The sequence below is a fragment of the Syngnathus scovelli genome, chromosome 18 (genome assembly GCF_024217435.2).
Source record: "Syngnathus scovelli strain Florida chromosome 18, RoL_Ssco_1.2, whole genome shotgun sequence".
Classification (NCBI taxonomy): domain Eukaryota; kingdom Metazoa; phylum Chordata; class Actinopteri; order Syngnathiformes; family Syngnathidae; genus Syngnathus; species Syngnathus scovelli.
In genome coordinates, this window is record NC_090864.1 from 4,182,490 (window position 1) to 4,197,680 (window position 15,191).

The 15,191-nt window shown below is 44.5% G+C and overlaps 3 protein-coding genes across 9 annotated transcripts in view; all 3 read right to left on the reverse strand.

The window, feature by feature from the left end:
- Positions 1-506: 506 nt before the first annotated feature.
- On the reverse strand, positions 507-5,971 carry gyg1b (glycogenin 1b). 5 transcript variants are annotated; one of them, XM_049749206.1, is made up of 8 exons: positions 5,803-5,971; positions 4,559-4,694; positions 4,312-4,486; positions 4,087-4,249; positions 2,206-2,332; positions 1,036-1,235; positions 873-905; positions 507-701 (listed from the first exon to the last, which is right to left on the reverse strand). In XM_049749206.1, exons 1-8 carry the CDS (start codon positions 5,807-5,809, stop codon positions 610-612), a joined length of 933 nt encoding a protein of 310 aa, XP_049605163.1. In that variant the 5' UTR covers positions 5,810-5,971; the 3' UTR covers positions 507-609. The 5 variants fall into 5 exon arrangements, with proteins under 5 accessions (XP_049605163.1, XP_049605161.1, XP_049605160.1 ...); XM_049749204.1 differs by having other exon boundaries at positions 1,031-1,235; XM_049749203.1 differs by having other exon boundaries at positions 873-936; positions 1,029-1,235.
- Positions 5,972-7,023: 1,052 nt separating this feature from the next.
- On the reverse strand, positions 7,024-9,920 carry cpb1 (carboxypeptidase B1 (tissue)). Its single transcript, XM_049749181.1, has 11 exons — positions 9,847-9,920; positions 9,408-9,483; positions 9,212-9,336; positions 9,030-9,129; positions 8,857-8,958; positions 8,682-8,786; positions 8,503-8,613; positions 8,347-8,437; positions 8,071-8,273; positions 7,533-7,617; positions 7,024-7,408 (listed from the first exon to the last, which is right to left on the reverse strand). Exons 1-11 carry the CDS (start codon positions 9,909-9,911, stop codon positions 7,221-7,223), a joined length of 1,251 nt encoding a protein of 416 aa, XP_049605138.1. The 5' UTR covers positions 9,912-9,920; the 3' UTR covers positions 7,024-7,220.
- Positions 9,921-10,125: 205 nt separating this feature from the next.
- agtr1b (angiotensin II receptor, type 1b) overlaps positions 10,126-15,191 on the reverse strand; it is a 29,783-nt gene continuing 24,717 nt past the window's right edge. For all 3 annotated transcript variants that reach the window (XM_049749201.2, XM_049749199.1, XM_068648804.1), the window contains one exon: positions 10,126-11,873. In XM_049749201.2, the coding sequence (XP_049605158.1) occupies positions 10,705-11,799 (1,095 nt within the window). In that variant the 5' untranslated portion in view covers positions 11,800-11,873 and the 3' untranslated portion in view covers positions 10,126-10,704. The remainder of the gene's footprint in view (positions 11,874-15,191) is intronic.

Below are 15,191 nucleotides of genomic sequence, written 5' to 3' on the forward strand. Positions count from 1 at the left end.
AATTAAGTAAACACGCATAAAAGACACTCAATGCGCTATATGGGAAATATCATTCTGGCAGAGCAAACCATTTAATGTTGCTATCTTTGGTGAGTAGTAGGGCAAGGCTGGTGGATGATATACAGGTGCATATCAATGAATTACAAAGCGATAGAAAAAAAACATATAGTCAAGTAGTTTGATTGAAAAACATTATTATGATATTTTATTTATGAAAGGAATCACGCAAAAAAACTGCAAGGAATTGATGCACCAATTTCAAGAGGCTTCTTGTTGCTGTAACATGGCGGCAAAGCATTACTTTTATCTAAATAAAGCTTCTTAATTCATTTCAATAGAAAGGGAGAAAAAAATTGCAACTAGGTGAAATCATGAACGCAGGGGCACAAATATCCAACTAATGAAATAAATGAACTCCTCTCCAATTCTATCGAAGTGCACTTGTGGCTGTATAAGTGCATCCCTCCACTTCCCCGTCCCCCCCCCCCCCCACCCCCACACCCCCCCCCCCCTCATTTGAGGAAAGTATCGAGCTTCCTTTTGATATTGTCAAAGGAGTCCGTCCCCATGTAGTCCGCTTGACCTTGCTCCCATTTCTGCTTGCGATCTTCAGAAGACGGCTGCTGCTCCTCCTGCTGTTGCAGCTGCGGCGGCGACAGGTGGACCGCTGCAGCCGAGGCCGCCAGGTTCTCCTCCATGGCCTGAGGAAACCAGTGAAAACATCCTATGAGTCCCAAATAAGGTACTTCGTAAAAAAAAAAAAAAAAAAAAAAAAAAAAGCATCAGAAGAAATGAATGCCGCAGAAGCTCTGATGTGAGGTGGCAGCAAAGCCAACAAGCTTTGATTTGCTTGAGTTGAGCTTTTTCCATACCTGTACGCTGCCAAAAGTAACCAAGTAGGGGAACTTTATGGGAAAATCAGGAACATCATCCACCACCAGAAATACATAACAACAATCATATTTACATCATCTGTCATGACTGAAACAAAGTGCATCACATTGAAAAAAAATACGGACGGTATAGTTACCTCACCGATGCATTCCGAGTGGAAGGCCCGCTCTCCGTATTGCTGTTGGAGCATCGGCACCACGCTGGCCGAGTACAAGGTCCACCAGTCCAGGAGGAAGGAGGGGTGCGCTCCGCCAGATATCCCTTTGCTTTTGGTGTCCAGGCCGTGATTCCAAGGTTTGGTCTTCCCCAAAAAGTGGACCACCTTGGCCTTGGCGCCGTAGCTGAAAGAAGACCGAGCGGAATCAACGAAGGTTTTCAAGATTCAAGATTCAAGAGTTTTTTATTCGCCATGTTTGAGCGTGCCAAACAAGGAATTTGACTTAGGTAAATCACAGCCTCTGTTCAACATTTAGGTGACTAACAACACTCAGGACATGTGAAAATTGGCAGATATTCTCAAACATCCCCTGATCTTAAACTCCCAAGAGGGCAAGGAAAAACTCAAAACTCCAGCTAGGGGAAATGAGAAACCTTGAGAAGAGACCACAGATGGGAGGGTCCCTCTTCTAGGATGACCAGGCTGTAATGGATGCAGAGAGGACACATAGTACAAACAGTGTAGACAATTCAAAAAAGGTGTGGAGAGCAGGATGTTATTGCACAGTAATGACTCTGAGACTCTAAGAGTGGTGTGAGTTCATCAGAGCAACAGCCTGGGGGAAGAAGCTGTCTCTGTGTCTGCTGGTTTTAGTGTACAGAGCTCTATAACGCCGTCCGGAGGGGAGTAGTTCAAAAAGACTGCGACTTGATTTGGAAAAACACGCTCATCAGTCCTGCATTGCCAGGAAAAACAAAAAACAACGTGGGGGGTGCACAGCCACAAGAGTGGACGCACAATGACCTGACTGAGTGGTAAACATAAAAAGTCTTTAAATAAACGGCTCTATTTGGGGATTTGCAATCAGCTGTTAGGGTAGAAACCCTATCCGGAGTTACAGCCGTCCCAATACTCAAGTCGCTCTCAACTCCGTGTCAGCGTGTGATTACCAGGCCGTGATTTGCGTACGCCTCGTCACGGCGTACGCAGACACTTGGCTGTCGTATGATTTTACGCTGCAACTTTATAAAGAGAACTCAGTGCCCCACGCCTCTTTTGTGCGCCACTGACGGCTACATTTATCACCCCACCCGTTGCCCGTTCCAAATATTCAAGGCACCCGCTCCAGTATGTTAGCAAAGTGAGACACATACTGCTTGAAAGCCGGTAGGTACGTATAAATGGCGATGCTGCTGAGGTTGTAAATGAAGGGAAGGTGTTTTGAAATGTCAGCCGTAGCCCAGTCGCTGAAGAAGCCGTTTAGTACTCCTTGGTCTCCCCCTGAAACAGAAAGAAGGCATCAGGATAGTATTGACTCCAAGTCGAACAATCGTGCACCAAAAACAACTGCTGCTTATTTTTCCCAGTAGCGTGAAAGCCAGACTTCTTAATTCCTCAACCTGCTCTGTTAAAATTGTTGACGTCTATAGCCGTCAATGGGAGTGAATGAGTTGCCTTATGAGTCGGTATGATTTTTACGCAATCATCTGGACATAAAAGCTGACTTTTTAATACACAGTGTACATGACATGTATGCTGCTACATTTCACAGTTGGCGGCGAGAGCTTTACAGTATGTGTCACACGAGCGTTACAGTTGACACCTAAGCCTCTTCCTCACCATGGCAAATATCAAAGATCAGTATGTTGCTAGAAATAGGAAAGCTTGCCTACTTTCTGCTCACTATATTTTTATTCAATGGTAGGTTTGACAATGACTAATCGGGACAACTCAGGATGGATCCCAACACTATCAAAGTGGAAAGCTTGTGAACTTTGCAGTTTTGGAGTTCCAAGTGAGTGATTAAACTCCAAAGTTGCTCTTTGTCAGTTTCCACCCACTCCTGAGGGCATAATTGCTTAGCAGATAGCGTGAAGGTTTTTTTTTTTTCTATTGCATTTCCAAAATGACAAACAATCAGCCTAAAGTGAAAACATCCGAGCGGGCGCGCCCTGGATTTTTGATTAGTTTTTACCGTTCTTCACGGTTTAATTGCATCTATGATGTTTCATGAGTCATTTTCCTTCATAAATTAAAAAAAAAAAAAAAAAAAAAAAAAAAAAAAGAGCACAAAACACATTTAGCATCTGTTAAATGGCAACTGGGGTGCAGTGCGCACTTTTAAAGATTATACTGGCTATAATGTCTTCCTTTTTTAATTGCCCTTTACTCCATTATAGAAGCCATATCCAACTTCCCGTCGTGAAATATTCTGCAAATAATGCTTGTAAGTCATCAAGCGAGGAAGGTAGTTAGCGCCGGCGTCTTAATTGACTTCCGTTGCTTTAGAAAAGTTTCAAGCGCATCGTTTCATCCCTCATTTGCTTTATTGCGATGATACCTAGTGCACTTTTTTTTTTCTTTTCCCCCTGACAAAATAACATTATTCCTCAAGGGATGGGAATAATTCAGGTAACGCACCGGCGCCGATTTACTGATATTTGCAGTCAACTCAATGAACTATTCTCTTCATTAATGTTTCTTTCGAAGTCTGATGTCCCTGAGTGGGGGTGTGTGACTCCAAATAACACGGAGTATCCTGCAATTGAGAACAATCAGCCATATCTCAATACTATTAAAAAAAAAAAAAATGCTAGTCATATTCATAACAAATCTGCCTTGTCCATATATTTTTTTGCGGTCTATCAGGTTTTAAAATTCTGTTATGTTTTCTGTGTTGAATGACTCAGGGATTTCTGGTATGGAGTTGTTGATATCCTGCCAATTTATTGTTGTGTATCAATGTTTGTTTGGAGCCAGGCACGCAGGGAGAGGACACACCGGATCACATCGCTATCTCTGTTGTCTTTTAAAAATATCATTCATAATCTGTAGAGTGATGGAAAGCTTAAGTGCCATTCTGGCTAAAAGGTCAAAGCTGCTTCCAGTCATGTGTCAGCCTACATCAAAAATAAAAAAAAACACCAATGCTGACTTTTTGGTACACTGACAGCGTAAACAAGATATGCAGCTTCCAGGATCCCGACGGCAAACCTGACAAAACCACCCCCACAAGTTTGTGCAAGTTTGCTTACCGTCAAAGCTGCCGTATTCTGTGCAGTAATGAAGGAGTTTGTCATAAGTCTCCACAGACGGACGAAAAACAAACACGCCCGAGTTGAAGCAGTCAGGCCAGCCGGGATCGGGGGCAGCTGACAGTTCTTCTCTGTCAAAGAGCTCGTCTATATTCGAAAGCACCTGAGATGGAAAACATGCTCAGGCACTTTTTTTCAAATTGATTTGACATCAATTTGTCTCACCAGAGTGTCTGCATCCATGAAGACACACTTGGAGTAATGTGTGAGCGTCCAGCAGTGGAGTTTAGTGAAAGTGATCCCTAATTCGGGCCTCTTCAACAGCGCCAGGTTAGCCACGTCGCCGCTATCGAGCACGTCCACCAGCCGAACCTCGTCGAAGATCCTCCTCAGCACGGACCTGACAGTTTTTCAAGCGTCAGACAACAACAACATAGGATTGATGGATGGGATGGGAATGGAGATTCCTTACTGGCATTCTTCAGACACCTGGGGTCCAATGAGGGCTGCCAACCTTTTGGAGGTTTTGTGGCGCCGCAGGGACTGACCCAGAACCATGGCTCCCTTCGCATAGCTGTCATTGGTAGCCAACGTCACAAAAGCTTGGTCTGTGGGCGTTGTAAATTCTTAAGCAACATTTCAAATGGCTCCCTTGTGTTTTAATAACCTTTGAAATATGAAAAGAGTGTCAGCTATGGAGTTGTTGTGGTTGTTGTTGCTACTTTCGGATGGTCCCGTCACGGGTCGCCCCAGCGAGGCACGCACATGATTTGTCTGGCACAGGTCGAAATGCCAGATGCCCTTCCTGACGCAACCCACCCATTTTATATCCGGGCTTTGGACCAGCTGTCAAATAATAGCAGATAATACTAAACAATACATCAAACTGCCAACCACCCTCTCCGACAGGGACATTTGGCATCCATTTTGTTTGACGTGAAGTGAGTGATGTCTTGTATAGCACACAAAGTGACAAAAATACAGTCGTAATTCTTAAAGAAACGGCCTTACATGTTGCTATAATTACTTGTCGAATTGGATTTAAAGAACGTTAGGCGAACCTGAACAATACTAATCGACACAATCCGACTTTACATATTTTGTCATCCATGTTCAGTTGTCATGGCGAACAGATGTTATGTTACCAAATTATGTAACCATACAGGCTAGCATAAAAAATATCACATTCAATTTTTGGCAGTTTATATGCACAAAGACAGTGCTAGACGATAATAATCGTAATTATTGTATAGCATCTGACAGGGTTATGACGTCATAACAACACAACTCAAATGAAAATTGACTTTGACTTTGACTTTGAAAAAAAAAATATACAATAGAGTAGTTGTCACTTTTGACAGTACTTTTTTAAAAGTTAAAATGCAAAATTAAAGTAACAAATACTGCACATTGTTCAAATGTTTGATGTCACTGTGTCTTGTGACGACAGCACGAGTGATGACGTCAGGTGATCGACACACTACTGACATTTAACCTAAAAAAGATCACTTAAAACCTGTACACACATGAGTTCGAGTTTAAAGTGACGACACACACTCCAAGTAGAAATCGCGCTTTGTCACTCTGGTGACATTTTACCTCGGCGCGTCGTTTTATATTTCAGTACAAACGTCGCACGCACTTCAAGTGTCAGGTCTCGCCCCTAGGACAGTATCGCGTTATTTGGAGAAAAAGTCGCGTTCCGTTGTCCCATACCTGCCATGACCGAAAGAAGAAAGTCCAAGCTACGTCTTCGTAGCTTCTTGGACGCGACCACCGCACGCACGCACGTACACTCAGGACAGCTTTGGCGTGCAAACGAAAAGGAGCGACTAAATTTTACCGTGGTGCATTTATAGCAGTGGGACAGCGGTCAGCGTCATGTGACTGGGAATGGGGGTGTCCCGTATATCCTGTCTCCTGTCCACGCACGCACACATGCTACCAACCCGTGATTTGAAACCGTAACTAACACCGGCTAGTAACCCCAACTTGAAAGCTAATTAACTTTACAATCCTTAATCACTTGCCTTGACCCCCTATCTGAGAGCAGAGTTGTTGGAGCCGCTCCAGCAAAACAAACACTACCCCACATTACATTTTTTTTTTTAGCACAAGTTATATAAATAGAGCAGTTAAGTGACCAGAAGTAGCGTGATAATACAGCTCCGCAAATGATGCAGAGTGACAGCTAAATGATAAATGGTAAATACGGCCAGTCCTTTAGAAATCCTTGATCCGATCCACTATAACTTAGAAGGGTTCATCTTAGATCCTTTTTTTTTCTTATTTTATATATACTAAACTGCTTCACATTGGAATGTGTGTAAATCGGAGTGTTGCGGTGCTCTGAAAATATTTGAAGAATGTTGCAGTGTTGGAGGACATCAAGGAACCGTCAATAAAGCGTATGATGCCTAAATATGATGCTTTGGCATCACCTTGTGGACAAAGGGAAGTACGGCAAATGCACTTAGTGTTTTCCAACTTTTATCGCGTCGACAGGCTTGGTGTATTTTACGTTAGAAAAAACGGATGTACATGTCTTCTGTAAACGCATATGGAGTTAGTATTTGTTTTTCGTTTTGTTTAGGTACTACTTGTTAATTAATATTTTTATTTTTTCTATAAATGTTTTTGTTGTGCAGTTTCAAAAAATGTATTGGAAATGATCCACAGCAATCAGTTTTATTGGCGCAATTTTTTTTCTCTTAAACTCCACGGAGGCCTAGGCTGACTCTAAATAAATGTAGTGTATTGTCACCCTGCTCCCCAAACTATATAATTTTAAATTGAATGCAGTGAAGCCTGTATAGTGGGCCCATTGTTTTTACTAGCTATACATGAGTGTTTTATTCTACATTTGTTTCCCCCTCCCATCAGACGAAGCAGCAAACACTCTATTATCATACACACATAAAGCTTTGATTCAGCACGTGGGGATGGATCATTGATTTTATTGTTCACACTCATCCTGACATTCTCTCAAGCACAGCAAGGAAACATGGCGGGTGGTGACCGTTCCCATGGATACGGGGCTGGAGATGGCGGAGAGGTGGCAGGGGCCGGGGGGGAGGCTGGAGAACTTGTTGGCGGACTTCTCTGGTCCCGCTCAGTTTTTTCTTTTTTTTTTTTTAATAGAGGTTCTTCTGTACATAAGCAGCGATGTGCTTGACGGCCAACATGGTCTCCTCGCACGTGGGCTTAATCTGAGACTCGGGCAGCAGGAAACCGTAACGACCGGTGTCGCGCAACTCAAAGGTGAAGGAGTATTTCACACCCAGGTCGTAGGCCCAGTCGTCGGAACCTCCGGCGGCGGGGTCTGAGGGCACGTAAACAGAGAGAGACAAGCTTTGTATACAGAGAAGCTAAGGTTAGCCTAGCATGGTTTTGGTCACGAGACAACTAGACTGTCAAGCCTTTCACGGTGGGTCAGTTTTACTCACAGATGGTCGCTGCTCCAGGTCCACTGGTGTAGCGGGTTCCATACAGACCACGAAGAGCGGCAGAAGCTCCCTGAGCGATCTTCAGCTGCAATGAATACGGAGGAGAAAAAAAAGACACCAGTCGGCATGTTTTCTTCTTACACAACCAGTCATTATAGATCAGGAGAAGTTTGCATGGGGGGGATCCTCGACTTGGAACAGACTTTGGTGATCAGAAAAAACACACACACTTGGATTTATGAGTGGAAATACTTGCAAGTTAAGATTTAAAGATGGACGAGAAGCCATGAACTCAATCCAGATAATGGTAAAAAACACGCGCGTACGCACGTGTAACGTATTATTACGGAAATTGCGGCGGCGCCCGGCAGGAAATGAAATCAAGGCACGCTCGGGAAATGAAATTCCTCATCTGCGAGACTTCTTTTGTTCTTCATCTCCTTTCAAGTGTCAAAAAGATGCCAAGCATTAGTGACTGGAGGTGCGAGTGTGAACTAACTGGATCCTCCCAAATGAGAGCCAGAAGTTTGGTACTAACCAGCTCACTGTGGTGCGCAGCCAGCTCGTACGTGTACGAGTAAGGGAAGAGCAGCAGCTGCGAGTATGAGTGGATGGTGATGTAGGCTTTGATGATCGACTTGTTCGCGCGGATAAAGTCGGCCACATTCTTGACCTCAATCTCTGACTCGGGTTTGTAGCCGCAGAAGGTGTCGCTGCAGGGCTTGCTGGAGGCTCCGATGGCTGAAATGAAGACCCCGATTGTCGTCTCCATTGACACCTAGAAGTGTGTCTCCATCATCTTCATCCTACTCACTGCACCAGCCGGCGTTCCAGTTCCTGTTGGGATCGGCTCCGATGCAGCTGGATCCAGATCTCCTGGAGCGGGTTTTCCTCCACATTCTGTTCTGAAAAGCATACAGCGCAAACACAGTCAGTCATCTTTTTTTTTGGGGGGGGGGGTGTCACTTACGCTCTTGTGGGTGTAGTCATAGCCGTCAATGTTGAAGACTGGAAGGACGTAGACGTCCATCTGGTTGAGCAGGTTGGTCATCTGAGAATCTTTGCCGTAGGTGGACAGAGCCTGAAGACACAAAAGCGGTTAGGAAAACATCCCTCATTTTGAAACTGGGGGGGTTCATTGGCTCGGACCTCCTTGACAAACCACTGGCAGAAAGCAGGAGAGATCCACTCCCTGGCATGGATGCCGCAGTCCATGAAGATGGCGGGCTTGGCGAAGCTGGACGTTTTGCCGAGCTGCCGTGGCAGACAAATGGTCAGATGCAATCGTGTTCCATGGCGAGATCTGTTGCTCAAAAGGCCTGACCTTGAGGAGAGTCATGGGGCGTCCCTCAAAGGTGTTCCCAATCACCTGCTTGCTGATCAGACTCGGGTTGGAAGAGGAAATGGATGCAATCCATGCCTGGACCTAACAGAACAAAAAATTGCAGATTGAGGAAAAAAATGGAAGCTACAAAGAGGCATGCCACTTCTTCTTACCTTGTCCCAGCTGTTGTAATTGATGTAGCTGTGGCTTCGGGGTGAAGCCTTATTGTCGGCCTGGTCCTCAACGGCAGACTGCAGGTCGTCAATGAGCACCCTTTAAGAAAAGGCATTTAGCCCCAAAATGCTAATGCTAGGTTGACGGGAGAATTTCTCGGACGACTAAATCCGAATCTTACTCATGTTCCATGTCACTTTGCAGCAACATGGTGAGCACCATGTCCTGGTACAAAGCGGGCACACGGATGTCCACGTCCGTGTCGATGGTCACCAACTCGATGCTCTCGGGTCTCCAGAAGTCCACCTAGTAAAAAAGACTATCGCGCTTGAGCTACAGCGACGGCACGTGAAGGTACGTTAGAGTTGAAAGTCTACCTCGATGGTCTGTGCCAGGTCCTTGATGAGAGTCACATGTTGGTCCAAAACTGGTTTCAGACGCAGCACTTGTTCGCTGGGGGGGAAATTGTATTCATGAATTTATTCTGGAGAAAACTCTTCAAGCTCAGTCAAACTTGGCAAAATACAAGAAAAGGCTCTCGGTATGATACACCGATGATAAAGTGCGTCACAACGGGGTGTAACGAAGACCTCCCGAAGATGACAACTTTCTTGTTTGCCGCCGCATGGAAAATTGTAATACTCCGAGTTGATGGGAGGCTAATTGAACTGGATCAGAAGCCAGCGCCAGCCGTTGATGGATCGCAGCCACTTGTCACAGTATGCAGCATGAGCAAAAAGTATGATTTGCTCAGCGTGTTTAGCATGGAAAAGAAAAATGGAATTGTCTTTTCGGCAGAAGATTGGGAAATGTTACCCGTCGAAGCGAGCGACGTCCGCCAGGGCCACGGCGACCAGTCCGAAAAGCAGGAGGATTCTCATGTTGGCCAGTTGGGCTGACGTGGCCGCTGCAAGGCCCTTATAAGCGTGGGCGACCCCCCCCCCCCCCCCCCCCCCCCCCGTCATTTGTAATCAGTTTCGACATGCATAAGTCAATCATTAATACAACCGAGGTGTTGAAACTTGCAAGGTGACATTTTTAGGAATGATGATACATTTCATAATCAAGCAAAGAAGTAACAAAGATAGATTAGTATCAATTTTAATGTTATATTTTTATTTATATTCTCACATATTCACAACTGTACACATAAAAATGGTAAAAAACAATATATTGACATATTTAAATACCACAGACCGTTTCTACTTTTTTTTTTACATTGTAACAACCAAGTATATTTTGGACATCTCCACGAGGAGCACATTGGACAGTATAACCACCAAAAAGCATCCTCAATATTTTTGTCGTACAGTACATTGACGCCACATTTGTCGCTTCACAAATTATTCTTTTTTTTGCACTTCCGACTGCACACACGAAACATTTGATGACTTCTAAGCATGACGACACCGTGTCCTCATGGACCCCACTTCACATGCTGCATGCAAATGAAAAGACCCATGCAAGAAATTGGACACAAAGTCCACCATTTTGTTTTTAGGTAACTATTTTAGGCTTTCTATCTTAGATCACAAGGGAGGGAAAATGCTTTTTTCTTTGTAACTGATGGACCAGCATGCTACAGGACATCAAGACAGACCGGCATGCTTCAGCATTTCCAACCGTGGAATGTCTTCTTCTTCGGCCTCTGTAATCCCCTCTCCGCCGCCCCTGTTACTTCCCATCGGACGAAGCCTTGCTTTTCAGGGCAGTCAGGCTCAGAGCCTCGGAGGCCCGAAAGGACAAGGCGCTCATCTTGGAGCTGATGCTGGGGTGTCCCCCAGTGGGTCTGGACGGCGAGCAGCGCAGCAGCCGCTTGCAGTTCTTGCGGAAGTTGCGTCCCACAAAGCCGTAGACGATCGGGTTGACGCAGCTGTTGAGATAAGCCAGGCAGATGGTGAAGGGCATGGCCGTGTCGATGATTTCAACCAAGGTGCAGTTCTCCATCTTCATGAGTTGGGTGAGAACCTGCAGCAAGTGGAAGACCTGGTGCGGCATCCAACACAGGAAGAACGCCAGGACGGCGGCGGCCAGCATCCGCAGAACCTCGTCGTCGCGAGACCGCGAGCTCTTCTGGATGTGCCTGGCGCCAACCAGCGCCCGCCCGATCAGGCAGTAACAGGTGATGATGATGACAAAGGGCACCAGGAAGCCCATCAGGCTCTTCATGAGGCTGATGGCCAGGAGGAGACCCTTGAGCCTCTCGCGGTTCTCTGAGGTCGGGTGCAGGACGCCGCACAAGGTGTTGTTGGTGTTGGCCACGTTGAGCACGTCCCGCGTCAAGGCCGTGGGCACGCTAAGGACCAAGGCCACCAGCCACACCACCACGAAGGTGATGCGGGCGTAGGCCACCGTGCGGAAGCGTCGTGAGCGCACCGGGTGCACGATGGCCAGGTAGCGGTCGATGCTGAGCGCCGTGAGGAAGAAGGTGCTGGTGTACAAGTTTAACATGGCCAGCCCGGCGCTGGTCTTGCACAGAAACCCACCGAACGGCCAGTGGTAGCCCGTGGCGGTGAACGTGGCCCACATGGGCAACGTGATGAGGAAAGTCAGGTCGGACACGGCCAGGTTGAGCACGAAGATGTTGGCGACCGTCTTGAGCCTCATGTAGCAGTAGATGACGGCCACCACCATGCAGTTGCCCACCATGCCGATGACGAAATTGAAACTGTACACGATGGGCACCAAGGTGAAGATGATATCATGATTTCCGGACATGCCGCATGTCAGGTTGATCTCCTTGGTCATCCTTGCTGTCACGTTCTCCATTTTGCCGCTTGGATTCCGCTGAGAGCTGTTAGAACTTTAAAACAAGCCTTGGGCCAGAGTTGCTGTAGCCTGTCCTATAAAGAAGTCACGAGAAGAAGAAAAAAAAAGACCATCAGAAAGTGGCATAGTCTTTTGTTCAATGATAATTTAATTTTTTTTTTAATAAACATTAAAAAATTATGGAAAGATGTTTGGATGACGTGTCCAGCCCCCCCACCGTCTGTCTTCTCAGTACGAGTCAATAAAAGAAAGAAACTATTTTGAGTGCTAGTACTATTGCCACCTCTGGCACCAGCACGACCCATAAACGCTAAATCCACACAAAAGCGCTCACCCCTACACACGAGCTCATTACCGAGCCCGGCATTAAAAGCATCCTTACGCTTTATGCTACCTCGCTAAAAGAGGAGGCCGTGAAAAAAACAGATGTCAAATGCCCGTATAGTCCAAAAATGCTCCTGAAGAACATTGTTACTCAGATGTTCAACGTCCCGACTCGTCATTTAATGAATAGGCTAATGAATAGCGACATTCCGTCCGTCCACCTGGGTGGATCCCAGAAGGATAACGTTATTAATAATTCGACAATTTCCTTTTTGCACAAAGTGCTGGAGAGCTGAGGCTGCCTTGAAATGAATTGTTGCAATATAAAATGTGAAATTTAATGTTCAGTTCTCGTTCATCAGGATAAAATGTGTCTGTATGCTTTGGTGAGCAGATGTTGCTTGCGGAGTTTTTTTGTTTTCTTCTTTAATTTCCAGGAAAGCCGCATCAGGGATTTTAGTTTCCCTTCCGGTCCCTGTGCGTTACGGCCTGTGTTAAAGCTCCCAAGATCGGCTTAGCGCGTCATTAAAGCACAAAAGGTATAAGAAGACACGTTTGAAAAAAGCTCGCCTCGATACGTCGTGCCTCAGTGTGAGAACTTCTAATCAGCGTGCACCTAAACAAACAAGACAGCGGGGATTCGGCTCTCTGGAAACTATTTTTTTTTTTTGGCCCGCCGGTGAGAAAACCAAACCTGCGTGTGGTGGAAAATTAGCCCGGGGGTGGTGGTCCTTTGCTTCCATTTGTACGGGCAAGAGAGATGAAATTAAACTACCTGGTTTTATGTTTAATGGCTCTGTGGGCCTCATTAGTTGGCCTAAAATAATTGTCGCGGCATACACTCAATAAATGACTCACTGAGAACTGTTGTGGGCTAACTCTTTTTTTTTTTAATGCAGCTTTGTGGGTATGTGATTTAAAGTTTTGTTTGCCTTTTGAATGTCCACCACCAAAGGTTTAGCGGCTAAACTTTAGTCCAAACACCCATCGGCTCTATCAAAAAAGAAATTGAGTGTGCAAATGGACATTATATATGTGAACATTGGAACTAAATCTTGATTATTATTTTATTTTTGCGTTAAATCTATTAATTCACCAAAAACTACCTTTGCCCACTCTATTTGTCAGTGGTTCACTTACTAAAGCCGCGTTTGTGAAGTATTGTGGCAAAATTCAAGCTGAAGTATAATCATAAGTATAAAAAAATACAATTTTAAAAACAAAATTATGAATATATATTTTTTGGTTGGGTGTAAACTATATTATTATTGCCATTTTGATAAAGTGCTCAAGCGGACATTTGACAGCTCACTATGACCAGAAGAGGTCAGTATTGCTTTAAGATAATATTGTAGTTCAGTGGCAATGGCTCGTTCGTTTTATATTTCTGTATATTTTTTGTATCTATCATAAATGAGAAATATTCAAATATTTTGTTTTTGAATAATTGTGAAGACAACATAAATCAAGTGTTACATTTCTGCATTCATTCCTATAAATACACAAGTAAATATTAATGGTAGTCGCCATTAATGGAATTTTTTGAGTGAACGCTTTGCTATTTTTCTTGTCAACAATAAAGTGGCATCATGTCAAAAATGTTAGTCCAATAATCAACTTTACATAATAATAAACATTGTCAGTTCCCGACTTTGGTAAGGAACAACAAGCGTATCGTTAAGGTTGTGGCTTGCGAAGGTCGACTTGGCACTGCCAACGACAACACAATGATGGGCTATCTTGCACGCTTTCCTGCACAGGGGCCAAGCATTGCACGTCATTGCTTTGTTATTTACTTGTACAGTATGTTGTTTTACATTGTTAATGATTAGAGTAGCAGTTTAGCTGCAGGTGGCCATAAAAAGCCTCCTAGAACAGCAGAATTTTATTTGGGGTCACTTTAAACTGTGTATAGATGTTAGCATCGATTGTGGCTCCTTTTAAGGCAGCAGTTTGTGCCACAGGTGTTCTTAATAAAATGTTCAAATTTCACTTTTGAGGCATTTCCGACAAAATCTTTCGTTTCACAAGGGATTTATGATAAGCGCCTCTGTAAATAAGGTCTGAAAATCTCCACCATGTGCTCAGTTTATGATTTTATGAGAATTCGAAGTGTTTTTCCATGAGGGAAGTGCATCAAGGCAAACAACAAGGTGTGACAGACGGGAGCTGGGTACTCGGAAACTGGTGATTTTTTAACGGCGGAGATATGGCGATATGGCACATTACAGAATGGGTGCCATAAACCCAGGGTGACCGCAAAACAGGAAGGCAAACATGGAGGTCGAAGCTGCATCCTCCTCCTCCACGGAAGAAGCATAAAGGTCAGGCAAAGCTTATGGTGAACAATCAAGACAGCAATAGCAGGATGTTGGGGGTGAGAAACCCACTGCCTGAAAAAATGACCATTGACAGCCAACATTTTTACTTAGAGAAAGTCTACAAACAAAGTTTTTCTCCCCCTTGAAAAAAACTTTTTTTATATAGTATATAAAATATATATACATTTTTAGGGGTAATTTTTTTAATATATGACAAAACCCAGGCATTTAAACAGGGGTGTGTAGACTTTTTATATCCACTGTATTTATAAACAACCTCCTCCTGGGATCATGGGAAGTTTGTGTCCAAGTGAAATCACAGCCCAGGTTTGAGCGAGTAAATAAAAAAAAACATGCTTCCCATCAACGGAAATATGCAAGGCTTGGACTGCGCAACGGCTCCTGCCTTCCACACGCTTTCCACACGCCACCCGCGTAGCGTGTGCGAGTCTGACCACACACAGCCAAGCGTGATGCGGGCTTGATGGAGTTAATGATTGATACCAGGCTGTCATCAAGTAGGTTTTCTCTTGACGGGCGCTCCCATCAAACGTGCTTGAATGCTGCCCAATTAAACATTCACAATATTTCCTATTTTTTTTGTATTTTTTTTCCGGTATAAAAAAACCCCACTGCATGTATTGTTGCCTCATTTTTTATTTTATTTTTTTATCATTTATATATATATATATATATATATATATAGGGCGGCTCGGTGGCGCACCAGGTAGCACGTCCGCCTCACAG

Coding starts and splice junctions, on each gene's coding strand:
- gyg1b (XM_049749203.1), bottom strand. Junction 937..1,028: donor TCGGAATGCATCGGTGAGGT/AACTATACCGTC, acceptor TGTATTTCTGGT/GGTGGATGATGTTCCTGATT. Junction 702..872: donor TTACTTTTGGCAGCGTACAG/GTATGGAAAAAG, acceptor TGGTTTCCTCAG/GCCATGGAGGAGAACCTGGC.
- cpb1 (XM_049749181.1), bottom strand. CDS start 9,911: ATGAGAATCCTCCTGCTTTTCGGACTGGTCGCCGTGGCCCTGGCGGAC. Junction 9,130..9,211: donor CAAAGTGACATGGAACATGA/GTAAGATTCGGA, acceptor CTTTTCTTAAAG/GGTGCTCATTGACGACCTGC. Junction 8,614..8,681: donor GCCAGTGGTTTGTCAAGGAG/GTCCGAGCCAAT, acceptor TTGTGTCTTCAG/GCTCTGTCCACCTACGGCAA.